The 25,258-nt window shown below is 49.4% G+C and overlaps 1 protein-coding gene across 1 annotated transcript; it reads left to right on the top strand.

Annotated features, from left to right (window-relative positions):
- Positions 1-140: 140 nt before the first annotated feature.
- On the top strand, positions 141-25,003 carry NUMBL (NUMB like endocytic adaptor protein). The gene is given in 11 exon segments (NM_001076834.2): positions 141-305; positions 4,093-4,131; positions 4,134-4,176; positions 6,025-6,164; positions 7,878-7,952; positions 8,039-8,113; positions 9,042-9,182; positions 14,107-14,296; positions 19,203-19,505; positions 21,564-21,686; positions 23,088-25,003. Coding segments are annotated over 11 exon segments (1,782 nt in total). The 5' UTR covers positions 141-281; the 3' UTR covers positions 23,717-25,003.
- The last annotated feature ends 255 nt before the right edge of the window (positions 25,004-25,258 follow it).

Here is a 25,258-nt window from a genome sequence, read left to right as displayed (position 1 = left end):
TGCTGCTTAGGGGGCGGGGCCTCTCTGCATATCCAGCAGGCGGCGGGCCAATGGGCGGGGCTGGGGCGGGGAGCCGAAGCGGGAGGGGCGCTCCTCCGCCCCTGGAACGGAATCCTCCAGGGAGCGGAGCAGGCTAGCGAGCGTGCATCCCGCACCAACCCCCGGCCCCCATCCCCGGCCCGCGTCAGACGGAGCTGCCGCCGCCGCCGCTAGAGCAGCAGCAGCACTCGGGGATCCGGGCCCAGCCGGGGCCGCGGGAGGCGGGGGCGCCCGAGCCCTGGATGTCCCGCAGCGCGGCGGCCAGAGTGAGAAGGGCGGGAGAGGGGGGCTCGGGTGGGGGGCGGCGCCGCTGCTGATGTGGCGGAGGGTGGGAGGCGGCCGCGGCACCCGGATGGAGAGGGTGCCAAGGCTGGAGAGGGTGGTCCTGGGTGGGGGGTGTCCAGGAATACGCTCCGCTCCAAGCCGAATCTTGGGAGACAGAGGTCTGGGGCACAGGCCCTCTCTTGCCCAGGTTCTGAAGATAGGGATCCCAGAAAGAGATCTCCCCCTCCAAAAAATCAAGGACAGGGGGACAGCTTCTAGGTACAACTTCCTAGGCAAGATTTTGGGGATGGGGTCTAAGACACAACCTCCTTAGGAAGCCAAAGCCTCTAGGAGGGGATTCCACACCAGAGACAATCCTTACCCCTCCCTGCCTGAGGGGGTCTCTGAACACAACACCCCTCTAGGCAAGGTCTTGAGAATGGGGTCCCTGAGCACAGCTTCCCCACCAAGGCAAGGCCTGGGGGGATTCCAAGCACAGTCTGTCCCCGGGCCTCAGAGGCATCCCAGGCAGAGCATCGCCCCCACACTTGGGCGCTGTCCCAGGAACATCCCTTTCTCAAAACAAGGTCTCTGTGCCTGGGACCCCATCCCCCTCAAGTCTGAATAAAATAATGGGAATTTCAGGCAAACCCCACAAAAAAAAAACAGGCTTGGTCAAGGGTCCCAGGGCACAGGTCTGTTGGGCCACCCTCTTTGTCCCGGGGGCTGCCCAGCTGTCTGGGAGGGGCTCGACCCGCAGACAATCCACCGCTTCCCTCTTCAGTTCTGGCCCCCCAGGCTCCAGGATTCAGGCTGGGCCAGGGGGCGGCTCCCCAGGGACCTGGTACAGCCCTGTCTGTCTGCAGTGACTGCCGTGCTGGTGACGGCGGCTTTGTGTGTGGTACCTGGGGGGAAGGGGGGGAAGCCAGTGATGGGGAGGTGGCTAAGAGTGTGACCCTGTGTTTCTGTGACTGTGGCTGCCTGTGTGTGTCTGTGTGTGAGCTGCTGCTGGGGACTGTGAGGAATCGTGCGTGTGTGTGTTTCATGCTTGTGGTTGTGTCTGATAGTGCCTGTGATTGTATTTGTGTGTGACCCCAGCATTTGTGTGACTGTGCATGTATGTATGTATGACAGCTGCTTGCTCCATGTGCAGAACCCTGTACTTGTCATTCCGTCTCTGTTTGTGTGCGTAGTTGTGACTCTGGTCGTATCTTTGATTACATCTTTTGTGACCCTCACGTATGTACCTTGGTAACTCTAACTGGGTATGTGACAGTGTATCCCTTGAGTCTGGGGTTGGGCATGTGTATGGCTGACTGAAGATGTGGGTGGAGTTGTGACTGTAAGTGGAGTTGTGTCTATGACTCTGTCCATGTGCGACTGTTCTAATGACTTCTAGTCTTTGTGGTTGTGTCTCTAGCTGATTTTATATGTGTGTCACACATGTGTTTGTGACAAACACATGTGTGACACACAACTCTGCCTGCAATTTTGGGTGTATGACTGCCTTTGTATATGAAGTCACATTGTGCTTATGTGACAGGTTGTGTGCTGGCACTTTGACTTGTATGTTTCTGTTCATAACCACATCTATGCATGTGATCAGGGTTGTATAAATGACTACATTTAGGTCTGTGTGTTGATACTGACTGATTCTGTGCATTTGTAGTTGATTTGGGTTATGTATTTGACTTAAGAGGCTGAAACTATTAATAGTGAGTTACTTAATTGCATGTGACTCAACCTATAGGTGTGTCTATATGTGCTGGCCCCAGGTGATTGCGTGTGTTTGTGGGGGTGTGTGTATGAGACTGTGACTTCTATGTTCGTGTGTGACCTGCATGTCTGTGACCCTGGGTGACTCTGCATACCTGTGTCTGTGTCACGATCCGTAAGATTGTGGTCTGCTACACATTGTGTAGCAATGTGGCTGTTTGGGGTGGGTGCGTGTGTGTCCCTGCAGGCATGCTAGGCTGCTTTGTTGAAGTTGCATGATTTGGTGACAGAGTGAATGTCTCCTGACAGCATACGTGTCTCAATCTGTAACCATGTCTTCTGTGTAAATGTAGCTGTAAGTATTCCATCTAGGTGTGTGAAATGGAAATTGTGTGCTGATGTTTCTGTGTGTGAGATATGGTGTGTCTGTCCACATGGGGCTGTGATTATACATGGTCCTATACTTGCCTGTGTGACTTATGTGTTTGCAGGAAAAGAGACTGTGTGTTTTTCTGGGATGATGTGACATAGTACAGCTGGGAGTTGGATGGTGGATAACTGCAATAGATGTACCATGACTGTGATACATGGCTGGGTAATGTGGACACTCCTGGGGCGGGACTTTGGATACATGACCATTTCTGAAATGTATATGACTGTGACTCTGAGCCACCAATTGTCTGGCTGTGTCTGAGTGGGGCTCAGGGAGATCTTTCTCTGGATGGCTGTATGCATGTCTTGAGTTTGTGTGCCTGTTTCTCTCTAACGCATGGGCCATGGCCATCAGGGTCCCTGTGTGTGGTTGCATATGGAGGACTATCCATAGAAGTATGGCTGATACTGTGACCAAAGGTATGTCTCTGACTGGGATGTATGACTGTGTAACAGTGTGTGACCAAAAAGGTGTGTTGGTGTGACTGATACAGTTGGGGTTAGGTGGCCTTGTACAGCCGTGTGCTGGTCAATGACTAGACACATGTGTCTGCGGCTGGGTGTGACCACATGTGTGTTAGTATGGCTACATGCGTCCCTGACCGGATGTCGACAGGCAGCAGGGGAGCTGTGTGTGAACACTGAGTGTGCCTCAGTGCTAATAGGTGACCTCCAGCAGGGTGTGATTCTTCATGGGTGGGTCTGTGACATGAGTATCTTGGATGGGTGCCTGAGGAAACAACTCTCGTTGGGTGTGGTTGTTCACAGGCTGCCCTGGTGGGTGTGCCTGGACCCGGCTCATTGTATGTGGCGGAGAAAAGAGAAGTGACCGAATATCAGTTGCTGATATGACAAAACATTTGTGGCGCTGCCTAGGCAGCCTGCCACTCTATGTGTGTGTGTGCTTTGTTGCTCAGTCATGTCTTACTCTTTGCGGCCCCATGGACTGTAGCCCCTCTCCCAGTCTCCTCTGTCCATGGGATTTTCCTGGCAAGAATACTGGAGTGGGTTGCCGTTTCCTTCTCCAAGAATACTGGAGTGGGTTGCCATTTCCTTTTCCAGGGGATCTTCCTGACCCAGGGATTGAACCCGCGTCTCCTGCATTGCAGGCGGATTCTTTACCTGCGGACAAATGGTCTGTAGCAGAGACTGTGTGTCTGTGAACATGGATATGTGGCCAGATATTTACAGTGGCTGTGACTGTTGATGTGTATCTGTGTGATCCCGTGTGTGTAGCTGTGGTTGTGTCTGTATGTAACTAATTGTGCAGAGCTATAACCAGGTGCTGGGGACAACTGGAGACCAGAGTTGCATGTATACCTGTGACTGTATGTGTGTGTGCAGCCCTGGACATGTGTCTAGAGGGCAAGGCCACTCCCTCTCCGCACCAGCCCCTTGGGTACTGATGGCCTTCTGAGGCCAGGACATCCCCAACAGATGCTCCCAAAACACACCTACTCATTCCTAGGTCCTTGCAACCAGGTGGCTGATCGCCTTAGTAACAGTTGCTATAGTAACCAGGACTCTCATCAGGGATCCTGAGATGAAGGGGGGTTGGCTGATATCCAAAGAAGGGGTGAGGTAGGGGACTGAGCCCCATCCCAAGCCAGCTTCTCAACTTTCCCTCCCTCCCTCGGGCAGGGCGGACTGAGGAGGCCTGAGCAGCATCTGCCCCCTGCCCCTGTGGGGCCCTGGGGCCCCCTGAAATCTCCAGGACGGAGCCAGGTGAGTGGCCAGCTGGGGACTGGTGAAGGCTGACTGAGGGGGTGGGTCTACCTAGCACAGCCAGAGGAAATGTCCCTGCAGTCACACGGGCTTAATCACACTTATGAGTGGACATCATCAAATGACTTCCATCGCACTCAAGTGACCTCTTTCACAGACTCACCTACCTAGACTGTGTCACACACACACACACACACACACACACACATTCAGACACACACCAGCATCTGTGCACGCACAGGTACAGGGTCACACAAACATGCAGACACAATCCTCAACAACATCCAGACTCCCTCCCAGGCGAGTGCTACCGACTTGGGGACTCTCAAGAAATGTCCTCTTGTACAATCTCTCCAACAACACATACAGACCCACACTTTACAGACCACAGCCACACTTTCACAAGCAGATCCAGCCTCACAGACAGCACCCATGTGTTCGTGCCTATATAAGAGCTACACATTGATACACACAGTCTCACAAATAAGTCAGCACTGTCATAGACAGTAGCCACATTCTCACACAATCACACCTTCATAAATAACACAAACACAACGTCAAAGACAACAGCCTCATGTCCTCACATACCCTCACAGACCCATGGCTGCATACAGACACACTCCCAGAACAACACTCACAGACCCACACTCTCTGCAACAACAACACATGATCTGACCCAGATACACTGTCACAAACAACAGCCATGGAAACACAGCCTCACCACCAACAGCTTCACTCCTAGACAGACATGGTGTTTTGAGTATCTCTCACAGACACTGTCATGGGCAACAGCCATCAAAGGCAACAGCCACATCCTCACACAGACATACAGCATCAAAGACAACAGTCATAGACATGGCCTTTCAAAGAAAACAGTTTCATGCTCAAACACAGACCCATCCTCACAGGCAGCATTCCCTGACACACACTCACCGCCACTCTCTTTAGCCATGAGCTTCAGGGACCTACACTCAGACAACAACCACAGTCTTGGCCACAGACATCCCCTCACAGACAGCATTCACACACACACTCTCAGACTCACAGACACAACCATTGTCAGACCTTCATCCTTCCACACAACCTTCACCTGTACACACACTCACAGACAGTAGTTGTCCCAGCGGTTGTATCTGCATCAGAGACCAGCCCGTCCCCAACACTCTCTGGCATGGGCTCTGAATCTCAATCCCTGGACCTTCTGTGTCCCCCACCCCCCCATTTGGACCCATGCAACTCTCAACTCCTGGGCCCGCTGACCACCTCTGACCTTTACCCCTAAACCCCCTGACCTCATGGCCCCTGACTGCTATGCCCTCTACCTCCCAGGTCCCCACTGCCTTAACTTCCCATGACTTTGGATCATCATGCCTCTTGACCGTCACGTCTCCAAACTCCAGACCCCTAAAAGCTGTAACTCAGGACACCCCATCCCAGAACTCCACGCCCCTTAGCCCTATGCCTTTTTTGGCCTCACCACAGGGCATCTGGGATCTTAGTTCCCCGACCAGGTGGAACCAGTGCCTCCTGTACCCTCTATGTTGGAAGCACCCAGTCTTAACCACTCACCACTGGACAGCCAGGAAAGTCCCTAGCCCCATGTCTTTTGAATGCACGCTGCCAATTCTCTCACTCCCCTGCCTTCCAGGTGCCCCCTTGTCAGTGTCCCCTAGCTGCTGCTGGTCCATGTTCCCCGAATATCAGATCCTCTGACCCAGTGACCCCTAACCCTGTAACCCCACTGCCGTGTTATCTGACCCTGTGCTCCGTGGGCATTGTTTTCCCCCACCTTGAGCCCCATGCCTCTGACCCTCGCCCTTGACCTGCACCCCTGTTTTGTGTCAGCAGACGGGGCGGGCACCATGAACAAGCTAAGGCAGAGCCTGCGGCGGAGGAAGCCAGCCTATGTGCCTGAAGCATCGCGCCCACACCAGTGGCAAGCGGATGAGGACGCGGTGCGCAAGGGCACGTGCAGCTTCCCGGTCAGGGTGAGTGGGCGGGGCTCGGCCGGGCGTGGCTGCAGCTGTAGTCCTGCGGTTTGATGTGCTCATGCGTTCCAGTGCCCCGTGAGGTAAAGGAGACCTTGGCCTGTGTGGGAGAGACTTGATAAACGCAAAGAACTGTGGATCCTACAACATTAGCGCCCCCCCTCCCCCAGCCTGGGTCCCTCACAGTTGGGATTAAAACCCAAGACACATTCTCTCGTGCCAGGAAAATATTACCTGGAGTGTGTGTTGGGGGACTCGTCCCGCCTGGAGTCACGCTGTTCTGTGGGAGCTCACAGTCTCCAGGGGGGCACTAGAAGGTCGCAAAGATTCTGTAGCATTTGCAAAGCCCTCTACTGTTAAGTGGGCTTCCCTGATAGCTCAGTTGGTAAAGAATCCGCCTTCAATGCAGGAGCCCCCGGTTCGATTCCTGAGTTGGGAAGATCCACTGGAGAAGGGATAGGCTACCCACTCCAGTATTCCTGGGCTTCCCTTGTGGCTCAGCTGGTAAAGAATCCGCCTGCAATGCGGGAGACCTGGGTGCTACCCCTGGGTTGGGAAGATCCCCTGGAGAAGGGAAAGGCTACCCACTCCAGTATTGTGGCTTGGAGAATTAAATGGACGGTATAGTCTATGGGGGTAGCAAAGAGTCCTATACTACTGAGCGACTTTCACTTTCACTACTGTTAAGTGCTTTCTGGTTTAGACCACCACGACTCTTTACAGCACACACTAAAATTTATAAGGGAGATGGCAAGATTCAGGTTCAAATCTCCACTCAGTCTCTTCCTGGCTAGGAGACAACAGATGATGGTCACAGAAGGGGGGGTTCCCCCCCACACACACACACACACTCTCCTCTCCTCCCTACCCTGCCTTATTTTCCCTTCCCCTAGAAGTGGATCTTGTGTGAGGGGCTGTTGAGAGGTGCAGGAAATGCTAGAGAGAATGAGGACTGGAAGATGGCCAATAAAGGGTGTTTTACTAAACTACAGCTGTGAGCAACTGAACTTGATGCCACTGGGGAACTCTGGGAAATCGGACCACCCCACCTGCGGGGTGAGGGAGCTGGAGCATGTGTACCCCAGCTCCCATCAGTCATTGCATGAGGCCAGTCCTCAGGCGCAGACAGTGTCACTCAGATGGACACCGAGATGTGTTAAGAAATCCCAGGGATACAAGAAGAGAGCTGCAGACATAGGACTTGCGGACATAGCAGGGGAAGGAGAAGGAGGGCTGAATTTGGGAGAGTCATATTGACGTATGTATACTACCATGAACAAAATAGATAGCTATTGGGAATCTACTGTATAACCCAGGGAGACCAGCTTGGTGCTCTGTGATGACCTAGAGGGGCGGAATCGGGGGTAGGGGATGGGTGGGAGACTCAAGAGGGAGGGGATATATGTACACCTGATTTATGTTGTTGTACAGCAGAAACTAACACAACACTGTAAAGCAATTATATTCCACATACACAAAAAAAACCCAGGGACAGAGGCAGGGTGAGAATCACTAGTCCGAACTGTGCTTCAGTTTTCTCACTTGTATATCTGGGAGGAGAATGGAGTCCCCCACCTTGCAGGTCTGAGATGCAGAGTAACGAGTTAATACACACGATGTGCTTAGGACACTGCCTGATACAGCAGCCCGGTGAACACCAGGAATCACTGATGACTGTGCTTGTTTCATGTCCTCCTTCCCTTCCCCACCAAGTACTTGGGCCACGTGGAGGTGGAGGAGTCCCGGGGGATGCACGTGTGTGAAGATGCTGTGAAGAAGTTGAAGGCGGTGAGTGAAGGGCTGGAGCAGGGACGGAGCAAGGTCAGAGCAGAAGAGGCAGCCCTGACCGCACCCTCTGTCTGCCTCCATTTCAGATGGGTCGGAAGTCCGTGAAGTCTGTCCTGTGGGTGTCAGCCGATGGGCTCCGGGTTGTGGATGACAAGACCAAGGTAGGAGACCTGTGGGCCTGGGAGTGGGCTGGGCCCCCCTCTCCTCAGCCTGCTTGAATGGGGCCTTCTCACCCACCTCTGGGATCTCCCTCCCTCAGGGACCTTCGAGATTCAGCTCTGTGCTCCTATAATATATTGGCACATCTCACAGTCATAATTCAGGATGAGTCCTGTGGCTATTTGTGAACCGGCATGGCGTGTGGGTGAGAGCACAGACTAGAGCAGTTGCCTCAGCTGGTCTTCCAGCCCACCCACTTTCCAGCTGGGTGACCCCAGGCATGAAGGGGGCAGGGTGAGATTTAACCCCTGTCATACTTCACTTGCCTCATCTGCAAAAATGAGGATAAAAGTGGAGCCTACCATTCAATGAGAATGTATGTGCAAATAGTTTAAAACCATGCCCGGTATAGCAGAAGTGTTCTGATCAATAAATGTTAGCTGTTATGCGCTTATTGTCCATCTACCCAGCCAGATGGAAGCACCGTGGTCCAGGACCTGGGTCTCTGTCTGCTCACCATTGAATTCCCTCCCCCTAGCCCAGAGACTGCCCGGGAAGCCAGCCAGCACGTGTTGACAATTAGGTTAATGACTGAAAAGGATTCACCCCCTCCAGGAAGCTTTGCCGGACTCCCATCCAGCTTGGGTCAGGCACCTCATCTTGCTCCCAAAAGCCCCTGCACCTCCCAGATCCAGCCCTGAGCCCTCCGCCCATCAAGAACAGCGTGGCTGGGACTCTGGCCTGTCTCCATTGGGTGATGAGTCTGACTCCCGCCCTAAACTCGGGAGCCCCATGTGAGCAGGGCCCACAGCTGTTTCAACAAATGCAGGCTCCCAAGCCATTTGGGACAGGACACAGTCCAGACACGAAGGGAATACTGAATGAATACATGAGAGACAGTTCACATTCCTTTCCTGGCCTCCCTCCCAGGATCTGCTGGTGGACCAGACCATCGAAAAGGTCTCCTTCTGTGCTCCTGACCGCAACCTGGACAAGGCTTTCTCCTACATCTGCCGTGATGGGACCACCCGTCGCTGGATCTGCCACTGTTTCCTGGCACTCAAGGATTCGGTGAGTACCACTGAAGCCCAAAGCCACCTGACTCTGTGTCTCCCATGCCCTGGTATTCTGAACCTCAGCCCGCTGGGCGGTATTGGGCAAGTCACTCAGCTTACCTCTCCTCTCTGTCCTCATCTGGAAAAGGGGGGTGTGTTCAGAGTCCCTGAGTGCGTGCGTGCTATGTCACTCCAGTCGTGTCTGATTCTGTGCAACCCTATGGACTGTAAGCCTGCCAGGCTCCTCTGTCCATGGGATTCTCCAGGCAAAATACTGGAGTGGGTTGCTGTGCCCTCCTCCAAAGGATCTTCCCGACTCAGGGATCAAACCCGCAGCTCTTGTGTCTCCTGCATTGGCAGGCAGGTTCTTTACCAATAGCACCACCTGGGAAATCCATTCATAGCCCCTAACAGAGGATTATTGTGAGACTTGACGAGTTTGATACAGAGTATTTGGAACGATGCCTGGCGTATAGGAAGCACTCAGAAAAACATTATTTATCATCCTCCTCCTCTTTGTCAATAATTCTTCATGTTTCTCTAGCTTTTCTCATTTGAGGAATATATACATACAGTAACATGTACAGATGACCCAGGCACAGCTCCATGAATTTTTCCTTATTTTGAAATTTTACTTATTTATGTATTTTTGTCTGCATCATGGGGCATACGGGATCCTAGATTCCCAGCCAGGGACGGAACCCGTGCCCACTGCAATGGGAGCTTGGAGTCTTAACCACTGGACCACCAGGGAAGTCCCAAAGTAATTAAGGTGTATGATTCAGTGACATATATATATACTCACAATGCTGTTACACAATTCCATCACCTCTATCTGGTTCCAGACATTTTATCACTCCTCGAAGACACCTCATACCCATTAAGAAGTCACTGCCTGCTTACTGTCTCTATGGAGTTGTCTGTTGTAGACAATGTGTACAAACAGGGTCATACAGTATATGATATTTTATGACTGGCTCTTTCACTTAGCACAATGTTTTTAAGATTCATGCTTGTTGTAACATGACTCAGTATTTCATTCCTTTTAATGAACCAATAATATTCCATTGTATGGACATACCACATTTTACTTTATTTATCCATTGATGAACATTTGGTTTGTTTCTACCTTTTGGCTATTAGGACTAGCACTTCTATGGACGTTGGTATGCAAGTATTTGTTTGAATGCCTGTTTTTAATTCTTCTGGGTTTGTACTTAGGAGTGGAATTGCTGGGGCATATAGTAAATTTAATTTTTTTTTTTAATTGGGGTATAGTTGCTTTACAATGTTGTATTATATCCCCTCCCTCTTGGACCTGCCTTTCAACCTCTCATCCCGTCTAGGTCATCACCAAGCACTGAGCTGGGCTCCCTATGCTATACAGCGGGTTCCCACTAGCTATCTATTTTACACATAGCAGTCCACATTTTTTGAGTAATTGCCAAATTGTTTTCCTTGGTGGCAGCACCATTTTCATTCCCACTCACGCTGTACGAGGGTTCTGATTTCTCCATATCCTTGTCAACACTTTTTGTATTATAGCCATCCTATAGATGTGAGTGGTATCTCACTGTTGTATTTCCCTGATGACTAATGATGTTGGGCATCATTTCATGTGCTTATTGGCCAACTGTACATCTTTTTCAGAGAAATACCTATTCAAATCCTTTACCCATTTTTAATTGGGTTGTTTGACTTTTTACTGTTGTGAGAGCTCTTTCTATATTCTGGATACTAGATACTTATCAGTTGTGTGATTTGCAGAGCTTTCCTCTCATTCTCTGGGGTGCCTTTTCCCTTTCTTGGTAGTGTCTTTTGATGTAAAACTGTACACATTTTGATAAAGTTCAATCTCTCAATTTTTTTCTTTTGTTATTTCTGTTTTGGGTGTCATATATCATATCTAAGAATTCACTGACAAATCCAAGGTCACAGAGATTTACCAAATGTCTTATTCTAAGAGTTTTATAGTCTTGTTCAGTCACTCGGTCATGTTCAACTCTGCAACCCACGGACTGCAGCACGCCAGACTTCCCTGTCCTTCACCATCTCCTGGAGCTGGCTCAAACTCATGTCCATTAAGTCCGTGATGCCATCCAGCCATCCAGCCATGTATAGCCTTAGCTCTTATATTTAGGTCTTTGATCCATTTTGAGTTCGTTTTTATACATGATGTGAGGTAGGAGTCAACCTTCATTTATTTTTCATGTGAATCTCCAGTTGTTCCAGTATCTGAGCTCTCAGTTTTGTTGGTCTGTATGTCTGTCCTTATGCTAGCATCCCATTATTTTGCATTGACTGCTTTAGCTTTGGGTAAGTTTTTAAACTGGAAAGTGTGAGTTATTCTATTCTATTCTTTTTCCAAATTGTTTTGGCTCTCCTGAGTCCCTTGCAATTCCATAAGAATTTCAGGATCAGCTTTTCCATCTGTGGAAGAGCCCATTGAGATTTTAAAAGGGATTGCATTCAATCTGCAGAATGCTTTGGAAAATATTGCCCTTTTAACAATATTAGTCTTCCAATCCACAAACACAGGATGTATTTCCATTTATTTAAGTCCTCTTAAATTTCTTTCAACAATGTTGTGTAGTTTTCAATGTTTACATCTTTTATTTCCTTGGTTAAATTTATTCTTACCCATTTTATTATTCTAATGGTACTGTAAATGGAATTGTCTTAATTTCATTTTTGAATTGTTTACTGCCTGTGTATATATCACTGATTTTTTCATGTGTTGATTTTGTATCCTACAACTGTGCTGAATTTATTTATTTGCACTAATTGTGGCTCCTTTATGATATTCTAAGTATATGATCATGCTTTCTGCAGCCAGAAGTAATTTTACTTCTCTCTTTCCAACTTGGGATGCCTTTTATTTCTTTTTCTTGTCTAGTTACTCTAGATAGAACTTCCAATACAGTGTTGAATAGAAATGATGAAAATGGCATCCTCATCTTGTTCCTGATCTAGGGGAAAGCTTTGTCTTTTACCACTGAGGATAATGTTAAGTGTGAGTTTTTCATAAATGTCGTATATAAGGTTGAGGAAATTCCCTTCTATTCCAACTTTGTTGAAAGTTTTTATCATGAAAGGGTGCTGGATTTTGTCATATGCTTTTCCTGTGAGAATCAAGAGAGTCATGTGGGGTTTTTTTTTTCTTTCATTCTATTAATGTGGTTGATTGATTTTCATACGTTAAACCAACCTTGCATTCCTGGAATAAATCTCACTTGATCATGGTGCATAACCTTTTTAATATGCTGTTGGATTCAGATTGCTGGCACTGGGTTGAGGATGTTTGTCCTCAAATTTAACTTTAAGAGGTGACTGAGCATCTTTGTTTCTGGGAGAAGGAAGTGGCAACCCACACCAGTATTCTTGCCTGGAGAATCCCAGGGACAGAGGAGCCTGGTGGGCTGCCATCTATGGGGTCGTGCAGAGTCGGACATGACTGAAGCGACTTAGCATGCATGCATGCACTGGAGAAGGAAATGGCAACCCACTCCAGTGTTCTTGCCTGGAGAATCCGAGGGACAGAGGAGCCTGGTGGGCTGCCATCTATGGGGTCGCGCAGAGTCGGACACGACTGAAGTGACTTAGCAGCAGCAGCAGCAGCAGAGCATCTTATTTAGGGAACAGAAGTCAGACATACCTCATGAGAATCCCAACTCGGCCATTCACTTGTTATAATGGGCAGGTTGACCGAACCTTAGTTTCTTCATCTGTACAATAGGTTCACAAGGTTGTCCACCTCCTGGCACTCTTGTGAGGATTCTGTAAAAGGGTGCAAACCAGGGCTCAACCCAGGGCTACACAAAATTTTTGCTGACACATATGTGGGTTTCCCTGTGCCTGGCTTTGTGCCACATGCCCTGCATAGATTCATTCACCTTTCTTGCAACGACCCGATGAAGTGGGTGCTATTACAGCCCTCATTTTACAGATGCGGAGCCTCGAATACTGGAAGGGATTTTCTTGAGGTCACACAGCTGAGAAATGGGAAGCCAGGATCAATCTCAGGCTCTATGGCCTTTGTTGTTGTTCAGTTGCTCAGTCATGTCCAATTCTTTGTGACCCCATGAACTGCAGCACACCAGGCTTCCCTGTCCTTCACTGTCTCCTGGAGTTTGCTCAAACTCATGTCCATTTGAGTCAGTGATGCTGTCTCTGGCTTTGGAGCCTCTCAAGTAGGCAAACTTGAAAGATTTGTAAAGTCAGCAGTCACTTGTACACCCTTCTACCCAGATCCGGCGATTAACATTTGCCTGGACTTATATCACTTACCTACACATCTTATTTTTTGATGCATTTCAAAGTTGCAGACATCAGAATACTTCCCCCAAACACTTCAGCTTGCATACCAGTAAGCAGAATTCATATTTGTTTCCAGCTTTCTCTTTTGGCCTCAAGTTGCAGCCCATGGGATCTTAGTTCCCCAGCCAGGGTTTGAACCTATGCCCGCTGCAGTGAAAGCATGGAGTCCTAACCACTGGACCCTCCAGCTCTTCTTCTTTTGAAGTGAAATTCATGCTGCCAACAAACCTTAAGTATACATTTGTCGAGTTTTGACAACTGTGTACACTGTGTAACGAAACTGTGTGACATCAAGGTCTAGAGCATTGCCACCAACCCAGACTGGTCCCCTCGTGCTCAGTCAGTCCCCATCCCCACTCTGTAAGAAACAACCACTGTTCTGATGTTTTTCCATCAAAGACTAGTTTTGCCCATTCTGTAAGTTCACATAGAGTAATACAATTCAACAGAGCCCTACAGTTATTACGCTCTTGTCTGCGGCTTTTGTCCCTCGTCGTGCAGTTGTGCACGGAGGCCCAAGAGAGGTGAAGGGACTCGGGGTCACCCAGCTGCTGGAACCCGGGGCTGCCGGCGTCCGGTCTGCAGCACAGAGTCGCTAAGGCCAACTCCACCTCTTCCCACAGGGCGAGAGGCTGAGCCACGCGGTGGGCTGTGCTTTTGCGGCCTGCCTGGAGCGGAAACAGCGGCGGGAGAAGGAATGCGGGGTCACAGCTGCCTTCGACGCCAGCCGCACCAGCTTCGCCCGCGAGGGCTCCTTCCGCCTGTCTGGGGGCGGGCGGCCGGCGGAGCGAGAGGCCCAGGACAAAAAGAAAGGTGGGTGCTGCCCGGCGGGCGGGGCGGGGCATCGGATGGGCCGGGGGTGTGGCTAAGGGATCCGGTTTGAGTGAGGAGAGCAGAGGTACCGGGGCTCTACAGTTTACAAAGCAGAAAAGAAAACACACACAAAACAAAACCCAAAACAAGCCACCCCAAAAAGAAAAAAAAAAAAGCAAGGCACCGACCACGAAGTCTGGTTGCAGTTTCTACAGCGTACTTGGGTTTAAGGAGTCCTTTGGGCAATATTCTACCGGCCACAAACCCTGGCAAAGCTCACCGAGCGCTTTATTATCTGCTAACCCAAGGAGGTTCCCAGACTTTTCAAACTGTGTATCCACCCTGTTAATGGGTTGTCGAAGTCAAATTGCTGGGTTGTGGTTGGCATTTTAAGAAATAAAATAGAAAACGACAGGAAAATATCAGCATAAGGGAATGTAGTAAGGGTAAATGTAGTTATGTACTTTTATGTCAGTGGGTCTATGTGAGTGGTGGGGGAGGGGCACGGGTTACCAGGTAACATATTTCTTACTGTGGATTGCTGTCATGAAAGTTGGAAAAATACCTGGCAAGCTCTAACATTCTAGGTCAAGGCAAACAGTTTGTAAGTTCTCAAACTGTGTTTTTTAAATATTTGAGTGTATTATGTGTTGGATCAAAACATAATTTTTCTATTTATTTTTTACTGCGGCTTTTAGTTTTTAAATTTTTGGAAAACTGCTTAGAATTTACAAAGTATTTACCATTGGGATTCAGGATAAAGAAGACTGAAGAGATTTGACAGATATTATTAATAAAAAATGCAATGTTCGATCATGTATTAGATCCTGGGTATTATATAAATATATGTATTCAATGTTCAATTCAATATATATATTTTGAATATATATGTTGAAATATGAATTAATATCCATAAAGAATATGAGTAGAAATTGGAATATGGACTGTAGATTACCTAATGTATCATATCCATGTTTAATTCCCCAAGTGAGAAATTATACTGTGATAAAATTCTTTACAAATTATCTGTTTTACATATAGTAATGTGTATCTGTTAGTCTCAAACTCCTAATTTATCCCCCCCCACCTCCCCTTTGGTAACCGTAGGCTTGTTTTCTATGTCTGTGAGTCTATTTCAATGTCTGCTTGTTTGGTTTTTTCCTAATTTTATTTATTTATTTATTTTTGGCCATGCTGTCTTCTTTGTTGCGTGGGCTTTTCTCTAGTTGCAGCAAGCGGGGGCTTCTCTTGAGGCAGAGTCCAGGCTGGAGAGCTTGAGGGCTTCCGAGGCTGCGGCAAGTGGGCTCAGGAGTTTCCGCTCCTGGACTCTAGAGCACAGGCTCAATAGTTGTGGCACGTGGACTTAGCTGCTCTGTGGCATGTGGGATCTTCCGTCAGGGATGCAAACTGTGTCTCCTGCATTGGCAGGCAGATTCACTGAGCCACAGAGGAAGTCCTGTTTCTGTTCTGTGAATAAGTTCATTTGTATCATTTTTTTTAGATCCCCCATGTAAGTGACATCTTTGATATTTGTCTTTCTCTGTCTGACTTGCCTCACTTAATATGATCATCTCTAAGGCCATTCATATTGCTGTAAATGGCATTATTTCATTCCTTTTTATGGCTGAGTAATATTCCATTGTGTATATATATACACACACCATATAGTCTTTATCCATTCATCTGTCAACGGACATTTACATTGTTTCCATGTCTTGGCTGTTGCAACTTAAATGTTACAGAAAGACAATTATGGAAGCAGAGACAGCTGGAATATGTAACGAGTTAACACTGGGGAACATTAGTTTAGAGAACCTGTGTGCTCTGTGTTCCATTTTTACATCTTTTCTGTGAGCTTAAAACATTTCTAGCTAAAAGGTTAAGAAAACAAGTTTTTATCACTTGCTATAATGTTCAGGTTTACAATGTCTATTTTTCTTGGTAAATTATGGGACCACTTACAAACCTCTTGACAAATTTAAAGATTTCTGCACAGCTTACAAAATATTTTATGTTTACATCATCTATCAGAATTTGTAAAGAACTTTATCAGTGGCAAAACAGATTACAAAGTATGGTTAACAGAGGGCCTGAATATATGATATTTTATTGTTTGCAAAAGAACACACTGAGTGGGTAAGTTTACTACTTATATAGGATATTAGAATTTACCAAGAATGCTTTAGAGTTTGCAATGGATTTTGCTGTTTCCATCCAAAGGATATTATAACTTCCAGGTAGAAAGCATTTTAGAGTTTGCACCGCAAAAATGAGAGTTTACAAAGTGTGGTATATGATTTGCTGAACACATCATGGTGTTTTGCCCGATGATGCACTGATTCACAGTCTGGAGGCACCGAACGTGTACAAAAGAGCTCTCTTCAGTTTAGGAGATAGGGAACAGTGCCCTTTCCACAAAGTTGTTTACCAAGCTTTTGTGGGATTCCAGAGCAGTTGAACATTCAGTGTCTCAACTGAGGTTCTCAGGAGGCCTGGGAGGCAGCAGGGAGGTGTTTATTCCAGGTTCAGTTGGGGAACCTGCAGCCCAGAGATAGGAGGAGACTTTCTGAGGCCCCAGGTGGTGGGACAGAAGTGGTTTAGTGGTTCTAACCATCCCAGCCTGGTTCCACTGCCCCCAGCTTGACCTGGAGAAGGAAATGGCAACCCACTCCAGTATTCTTGCCTAGAGAATCCCGTGGACAGAGGAGCCTGGTGGGCTGCCGTCTATGGGATCACACAGAGTTGGACACGACTGAAGCGACTTAGCAGGCATGCATGCATTGGAGAAGGAAATGGCAACCTACTCCAGTATTCTTGCCTGGAGAATCCCAGGGACAGAGAAGACTGGTAGGCTGCCGTCTATGGGGTTGCACAGAGTCGGACACGACTGACCTGGGGGAGAGCCTCATCGCCCCCTCGTGGACAATGGGAGAAGCGCTGGACAGCCTCCTTGTCTTCCTTGTGCTAAATCACTTCAGCTGTGTTCTACTCTTTGCGACCCCATGGACTGTGGCCCTGATGCTGGGGCTCCAGCACTGGAAAACGACAAGCTGATCTGCATGCAGAGGGCACTGATGTCAGGGCAGACATGCATAGGCTGTCGCTGTCACTGGCACCAGGCGGCTCCATCTCAGGCACTGGGAAGTCAGAGAACAGGCCCAGGCTCTGCCCTTGACCCCAGTTCTGTGGCCCTCACAAGGTGTGTGGGTCAGCGGATTCATTCTGCGGTAACTAAATGGCCATGGCCACAGAAATAACTGTGTATGTGTGTGTGTGTCACACCTGAGTGGTACAAGAGCCAAGCAGTATGTGACTTGGGCCTCTATGCACAACTGCACGATGAGGGATAAAACCCACAGACAAGGGCATAATACCGTATGGCTCTTTTGAACTGTATACTCTATGTGAACTTACAGATTGGGCAACAGTAATCTGTGATGAAAAAATACCAGGACAGTGGTGGTTTCTTAGGGAGTAGGGACTGACTGAGCATGAGGGGATGGTCTGGGTTGGTGTCAATGTTCTAGATCTTGATGTTACACAGTTTCGCTACACAGTGTATACAGTTGTCAAAACTCACAAATGTAAACTTAAGGTTTGTAGCCAGCATGGGGCTCCTCTATCTGTGGGATTCTCCAGGCAAGAACACTGGAGTGGGTTGTCATGCCCTCTTCCAGGGGATCTTCCAACCCAGGGATCAAACCCATGACTCATATCTCCTGCATTGTCCGGCAGGTTTTTTACCACTAGTGCAGCCTGGGAAGCCCCTGAGTTTAACCTCACTAACACTCATCTTCCCTGGTGGCTCAAGACAGTAAAGAATCCGCCTACAATGCGGGAGACCTGGGTTCAATCCCTGGGTTGGGAAGATCCCCTGGAGGAGGGCATGGCAACCCACTCCAGTGTTCTTACCTGGAGAATCTCCATGGACAGAGGAGCCTGGTGGGCTACAGTCTGTGGGGTCATGAAGAGTCGGACATAATTGAGTGACTAAGCACACACACACAACGCTCAGGCTGTGGCTCAGGTGAGGTCACATGGAGGATGGCTGTGTGTTTGTGTGTAGGCAGGAGTGAGGAGAACCCTGCCATTTGGTGCTGAGTGGGGAGACCAGGTACCCACAGAGGACAAAGAGCAGCCCCAGAGGGGAGCGATCCCAAGCTGAGGGGTTGAAACAATCTGGAAAACTCCTCAGAGCAAGTGTGCCAAGCTGGGTCTAGCACAATGGGTAGCACCTGAAGGAATGGAGGAGGCACTTGAGGCGGGAAGAGTGGTGGGAGGCAGACAAGGAACAGAGCAGATGGAATGACAGAGGGTGACAGCATGACGTGGAGAGAGCAGGCCAGAGGAAGAGGCAGGTTAGCACAGTCCTTTGGAGCTCAGATTGTGGAATAAGCCTGCCCCTTCCTTCACAGTGTGGCTTAGGCAAGTCACTTGCCAGTGCTGGGCCTCAGTTACCACATCTGTAAAATGGGGATAAAGATAGTTTCAACTTCATTGGGTGGTGGTGAGGATTGAATGAGTTCATCCTTTCAAGGCACTTGGAACAATGCCTGATACATTGGTCATGCACCAAAGAAGTGTTTGTTAAATTGATTAGAAAGGGAGACAGGAGATCTCAGAGGGAGAAATAGCAGAAGCAGCAGAGGAAGATGGATGGAGGACAGAAAGCTTGAGACACCCAGAGGGTCAGGTTGGGTGATGACTCCCCATGGGCCTCCTGGGGAAAGTGGTCTTGGCTTGAGAGGGGATGAGGGACATTTCAGGGCTCTGACCAGCTTGTCTTAAGGCCAGGGCACATGGGGTAAGGAAGGCAGCATTGGAAAACAATCAAGGGGACTGAGGAGAGGCCCCCATGCCAAGGTGGGGTATCTAATCATCTCTCTCTCCCCCATGTCTCTAGCAGAAGCAGCAGCTGCCCCAACTGCGGCTCCTGGCCCTGCCCAGCCTGGGCACGTGTCCCCAACACCGGCCACCACATCCCCTGGTGAGAAGGGTGAGGCAGGCACCCCAGTGCCTGCAGGCACCACTGCGGCTGCCATCCCCCGGCGCCATGCCCCCCTGGAGCAGCTGGTTCGTCAGGGTTCCTTCCGTGGGTTCCCAGCACTCAGCCAGAAGAACTCACCTTTCAAACGGCAGCTGAGCCTACGGCTGAATGAGCTGCCATCCACACTGCAGCGCCGCACTGACTTCCAGGTGAAGGGCACAGGTGAGCCCAGGACTCAGCAAGAAGGAACATTGGGATCAATGCCCCTGACTGTTCTGAGCAAGAGATAGGGAAGAGGTGGTACACATCACGATTGATTAGCACAGTCTGCCACAGCAAAGGAAAGGTGGAACGCATCATGATCAATTAGCAATGTGTGCCATCAGTCTGGGCGGGTGTAAGCTGTGATCCATTAGCAATGTCTGCTCCAGGTAAGGGATAGCACAAAGGTGGCTCAAGTCATGATCAGTTAGTACTGTCTGCTGTAGTTAGGGACAGGAGAGAGGTGGCATACATAATGATTGACGAGCAAAAGTTCGTGGGCAGGGGAGAGGAGAGCAGCTGAGCCTGGATGCCATGCTGTTGCTCAGGAGGAAACTGAAGCATCATAGGCTAATGCTCCCTTCCCAGCTTTTGACCAGTAGAGCCATGAGATACAGGTGAAGGATACAGGTTCAGAGGAATGTCTGTTTAGGGCAGGGAGAGCTGAGTGATGGCAGACATTACGGTCTCCTTACAGTGTCTGGCATGAACAAGAAAAGAGAGTAAGGTGGCACACCACATGATTAATTACCAAAATTTGTTTTGGGCAAGCAAGAAGAGAGAGCAGGATTATTACATTTTGCTCAAGAAATGAATCCCAGAATTTGGCTTATGGAAGCAGGAGATGAAGGGCACGAGTAGCCTGGGGATCATGGAATCAGGGAGCACAGTGACAGATTCGTCATGTTGCTTGTGAATAAAGGACTGTGGGAGGCAGGACCCATTGTTATTGATTAGACATGCCTTCCTGGGAGAGTGACAAGGCCAAAGGTAGTATGTCATCATTGATTAGCAATGTCTGCCATGCTGGTGATAGGAGAGAGGCGGTACAAATGTCCTTTTATGTTGGAGGAAAGATGGAATTTCGAGTCCTTTCTTCCAGCATTTGGCCAGTAGAGCCACAAGGTCTTGCCAGGTGAGGGGTAAAGTGAGCAAAGACGGGAGAAAAGCATCGTGTTTGACTACTAATGTCTGCCATGGACCAGGAAAAGGAGAGACACGGCATATGTCATGATTTAAAAACAACGTCTGCCGTGAGGAAGAGAGGAGAGGTGGCATGGAACTATGTTTTGCCCGAGGGAGACAGGCTGGAGGGCTGCCTTTCCTCCCAGCTGTCAGTGAAGTCATGCGGTCTGGCTTGCTCTCCTGTTTCCATATGCCAGATCTGTGACACCTCCCCCTTACGGCCCCGGGGATTGGTGTGGGAGGTGTTGATCTGGATCCAGGAGGCTGGGCTAGTCCAAAAGGTGACTGCAGAGCAGGTGCCAACGCTTGTTGGGAATGACGCACGCTCACTCCATATCCTGCAGCTCACTCCCGTGTCCTGCACACACCCTGGCATTTGCTGTCCTCATTAAGCAGCCTGCCAATAAGCACACCCCCAGGGCTCTCACATCTGCTCTTTGAGGGGCAGACACCCCAGACTTTATGTGGAAGCCTCGAGTGCCTGTAGCCAATTGCACACTTGCTTAGATGTGACTTGCTACCCAGAAATTTCATAGACTCACACAGATGGCCCACTCTGCTGTGGGTATCATGCTCGGAAGTCACATACTTAGAGAGAGGAGCAACTGAAAGTCACATACACACACAGAAGTTGCAGAACCAGGTGTGACCATTACACACACTTAGAAAACACATAATCAATACAAACTATTGTATATAAAATAGATAACCAAGGCCCTGCTGTATAGCACAGGGAACTATTAATATATTCAATATCCAGTAATACACAATAATGGAAAAGAATATGAAAAAGAATACACACACACATATATACACGGAGGTATGTATAACTGAATCACTCTGCTGTCACATACTGCTTGGCTCTTGTACCACTCAGGTATCACACACACACACACACACACACACACACACACACACTTATTTTTGTGGCCATGGCCACTTCGTTACTGCAGAGTGAATCCGCTGACACACACACCTTGTGAGGGCCAGCCACAGGGCTGAGGTCAAGAGCAGAGCCTGTTTGCTGACCTCCACCCTTTCCTGACTTCCCAGTGCCTGAGATGGAGCCTCCTGGTGCCAGTGACAGCGACAGCATCAGTGCCCTCTGCACGCAGATCAGCTCGTCGTTTGCCAGTGCTGGAGCCCCAGCATCAGGGCCCCCGCCGGCCTCAACAGGTAGACTCTGCCCTTCTCCTGATGCAGATTCCCTGCAGTGATGCTCCTGCTGCCCCCCCACCCCTGCTCCTTTCAGGACCACTGCAGAGACTCTGGGAATCTTGGAATCCCACAAGCTTGGAACCCTGGGTCATCTAAGAGCTATGAGATTACCATAGAAACCATAGATTACCATAGATTATATTACCATAGAATCCATAGATTACCATGGATCATTCAAGATCATCCTAAAATCATGGAATCAATCACTGTAGAACCATGGAATCATCTTAGAGCCATGGAATCATCTTAGGGCCATGGATCATTTAAGAGCTATGAATCATCGTAGAATCGTGGAATCTACCACTTGAGAACCATGCACCATCTTAGAACCACAAGGTCATCTCAGGGACATGGATTCATCCTGCTGCTGCTAAGTCGCTTCAGTCGTATCCGACTCTGTGCGACCTCATAGACGGCAGCCCACCAGGCTCCCTTCGTCCCTGAGATTCTCCAGGCAAGAACACTGGAGTGGGTTGCCATTTCCTCCTCCAATGCACGAAAGTGAAAGTGAAGTTGCTCAGTCGTGTCCGACTCTTAGTGACCCCATGGACTTCAGCCTACCAGGCTCCTCCATCCATGGGATTTTCCAGGCAAGAGTACTGGAATGGGTTGCCATTGCCTTCTCCAGGATTCATCCTAGAACCATGAAATAACTTAAGAATTATGGGATTAGAACTTTAGAACCATGGGATCAATGTTTAAACCTTCCTGTCTTAGAACTGTAAAATCTAGACACCTACAGTCTTTGAATCACAAGATATCAGAGCCTAATAGATTTGGAGCCACAAAACCTTGGAATCTCACAGCCTCGAAAGCAGGCTCTCTGAGAAAATAATGCCAGGCAATTCCCCTCAAGCCACATGCTTATCCCAGAACTGGTGAAGCACCTTGGAATTCCAAACAATGTAAATTTAGAACTCTAGAATCTTCGAAAATGCAAATTTAAAACTACTGAAACTTACCCACCATGTTAGAATAGTACATTCTGAGAAAGAGCCATGCAATCTTAGAATCTTAGCCTTCTAAAACAATACTGTCAAAATATTAGAGCCAAGGGTAATATTGAAAAGTATTTAATAACAGGTTGTTACTGACCAACAGAAGGGAAGCCAGCCTGTGTGATTGTCACCCTTGCCTGTATTTTCCATCTCAGGACCTTAGAATTTCAGAACTGAATTTTCTGAGAGCTGTATGACCTTATGTGGTTCAGGAGGGGTCAAGTCATTTGTCCAAAGTCCGTGCAGTTAATGAGGAGCCAGGCTAGAAGCAAGGCGAGCAGCCTGGTGCAGAGTCTGGTCCCCAGCCTGGGGTTCTCTCTGCTGCAGCCCACACCCCTAACTGCCCCTCTTCTCTCTCCAGGGACTTCTGCCTGGGGTGAGCCCTCCGTGACCCCCGCAGCTGCCTTCCAGCCTGGGCACAAGCGGACTCCTTCGGAGGCCGAGAGGTGGCTGGAGGAAGTGTCCCAGGTGGCAAAGGCACAGCAGCAGCAGCAGCAGCAGCAGCAGGCAGCCCCTGTGCCCACTGTGCCCCCCGGCCTGCAGCCCTTCCCTGCCCCCGTGGGGCCCTTTGACGCCACACCGGCCCAGGTGGCTGTGTTCCTGCCGGCCCCGCACATGCAGCCCCCTTTTGTGCCCGCCTACCCGGGCTTGGGCTACCCACCCATGCCCCGTGTGCCCGTGGTGGGCATCACCCCCTCACAGATGGTGGCCAACGCCTTCTGCTCAGCCGCACAGCTCCAGCCCCAACCCGCCACCCTGCTCGGGAAAGCTGGGGCCTTCCCACCGCCTGCTGCCCCCAGCGCCCCTGGGGGCCAGGCCCGTCCACGCCCCAATGGGGCGCCCTGGCCCCCAGAGCCAGCACCAGCCCCGGCCCCTGAGTTGGACCCCTTCGAGGCCCAGTGGGCAGCATTAGAAGGCAAACCTGCTGTGGAGAAGCCTTCCAACCCCTTCTCGGGCGACCTGCAGAAGACCTTCGAGATTGAACTGTAGCCCGAGCCGCCCCGCCCACCTCATCATCTCCGGGTGCCCCACACCTGGGAGTGGAGGCCCAACCTCTCCCCTAGTCCTGCACCCTCCCATGGCCCCTCTAACCCCTTCTCTCGATCACCTCCCACAACCACTACGGAACTGACATTGTGACGCCCAGGTTGCAGCGGGATGGAATTCAGGGACGGACCCAGCCTGGCTAATGGACCCATTTCTCTGCCAGACATAGGGTGGCACAACCTCCTCTCCCCTCACTCCAGACACGGGGATGGCCACAGTCCCACTGAGCGCCTTGGTTCGAGCTACATTTCCCAGTTTCTGTTGTTGACCTTCTTTACCTTCCAGTGTTGGGTGGGATGGAGGTGGGATACCCACCTAGGGACCCTCCTGGGCCCCACCTGAGTGCCCACCCCCAAGTCTGATCATCCCACCCCCATACACAGCACAAGCAAAGGGCTTCCTTCTGCCCACCTGCTGCGTTCACTGCCAATGCTGTGCTCACCCCTCCCACCCCTCCCCTCCCCTCGGGGGCCTACCTCTTCTTTGGACCAAGGTCTCAAGAGGGTAGGGGGCCAAGTTGGGAGGCCAGGAGGTGGGGTAGGGGGAAGGGGAAAGGGAAGAAGAAGAAGCTCAGTTACCTCACGTTGGTGCCCGCTGGGGAGGGGTTCCAGGAAGAAGGAAGGGGTGCCTGGCGGGTACTTTTCTATCTTTTATTTCCAGATTTTTTTGTATCTAAACTTGCAGATTTGTATTATACAAGGACAACCAATAAAGGAAGAATATAATGGTGCCCCTCGAGAAAGCAGGGTGTGTGTCCAGGGGAGACGGTGTGGAGACCAAGCCTTTCCTCCCAGTCATCTAAAACCAAAGGGAGTAAAAAGGGTCTCCCTGCGTATTAACCTCTGAGTCATAGCATGGTAGCAGGTAACGCTGACTTAGGACTCAAGAAGTGGATATTAGTGGGCACCCCAAATTAATCACCCCATTTCTGATTCTTACAGATTTTGAACCAAGGAATTATGTAAATATATGTGTGTGTGTGTGTGTGTGTGTGTGTGTATGTATAATCTACTGCTAATAAGTTTAGTATTAATATTTTAAATAGGTTTGGAATAGCGCGGCTCTGAGCTGGCTTCATGTTCCACCAATTGCATTTTCCGTAACGTAGGTCAAAGTGTCATTTGACATGGCAGCACATTTTTAAGTTTCTCTATTGTTTCCTGGGTTCCTTGATAACAATCTACAAAGTCATATATTTAAAAATATATACTATATAGATGACACGTTTAATCCTTTATACTTCTTTAAAATAAGGAGGCTGGTCTCAAGAAACCCAACCCCATATTTGATAAATCAGGAAATTGAGTCACTTACCCAAAGTCACACATCTGACTAGTCAGGGAGCTGGGATTCAAGTCCAGCTTCTGGTTGACCTCAAGGCCAGTCATTGAACCACCAGCTGTGAGGGGAGAAGCCTAGGATCTGCCTTCAAGGGTTTATATTACAGCCCATCAACCAGCTGGATCCTGGACTAGGGGACCTGTG

The sequence above is a fragment of the Bos taurus genome, chromosome 18, assembly GCF_002263795.3.
Source record: "Bos taurus isolate L1 Dominette 01449 registration number 42190680 breed Hereford chromosome 18, ARS-UCD2.0, whole genome shotgun sequence".
In the NCBI taxonomy this organism is placed as follows: Eukaryota; Metazoa; Chordata; class Mammalia; order Artiodactyla; family Bovidae; genus Bos; species Bos taurus.
The sequence above is the reverse complement of the archived record's forward strand: the minus strand, read 5'-3'. Positions and strand labels throughout refer to the sequence as shown.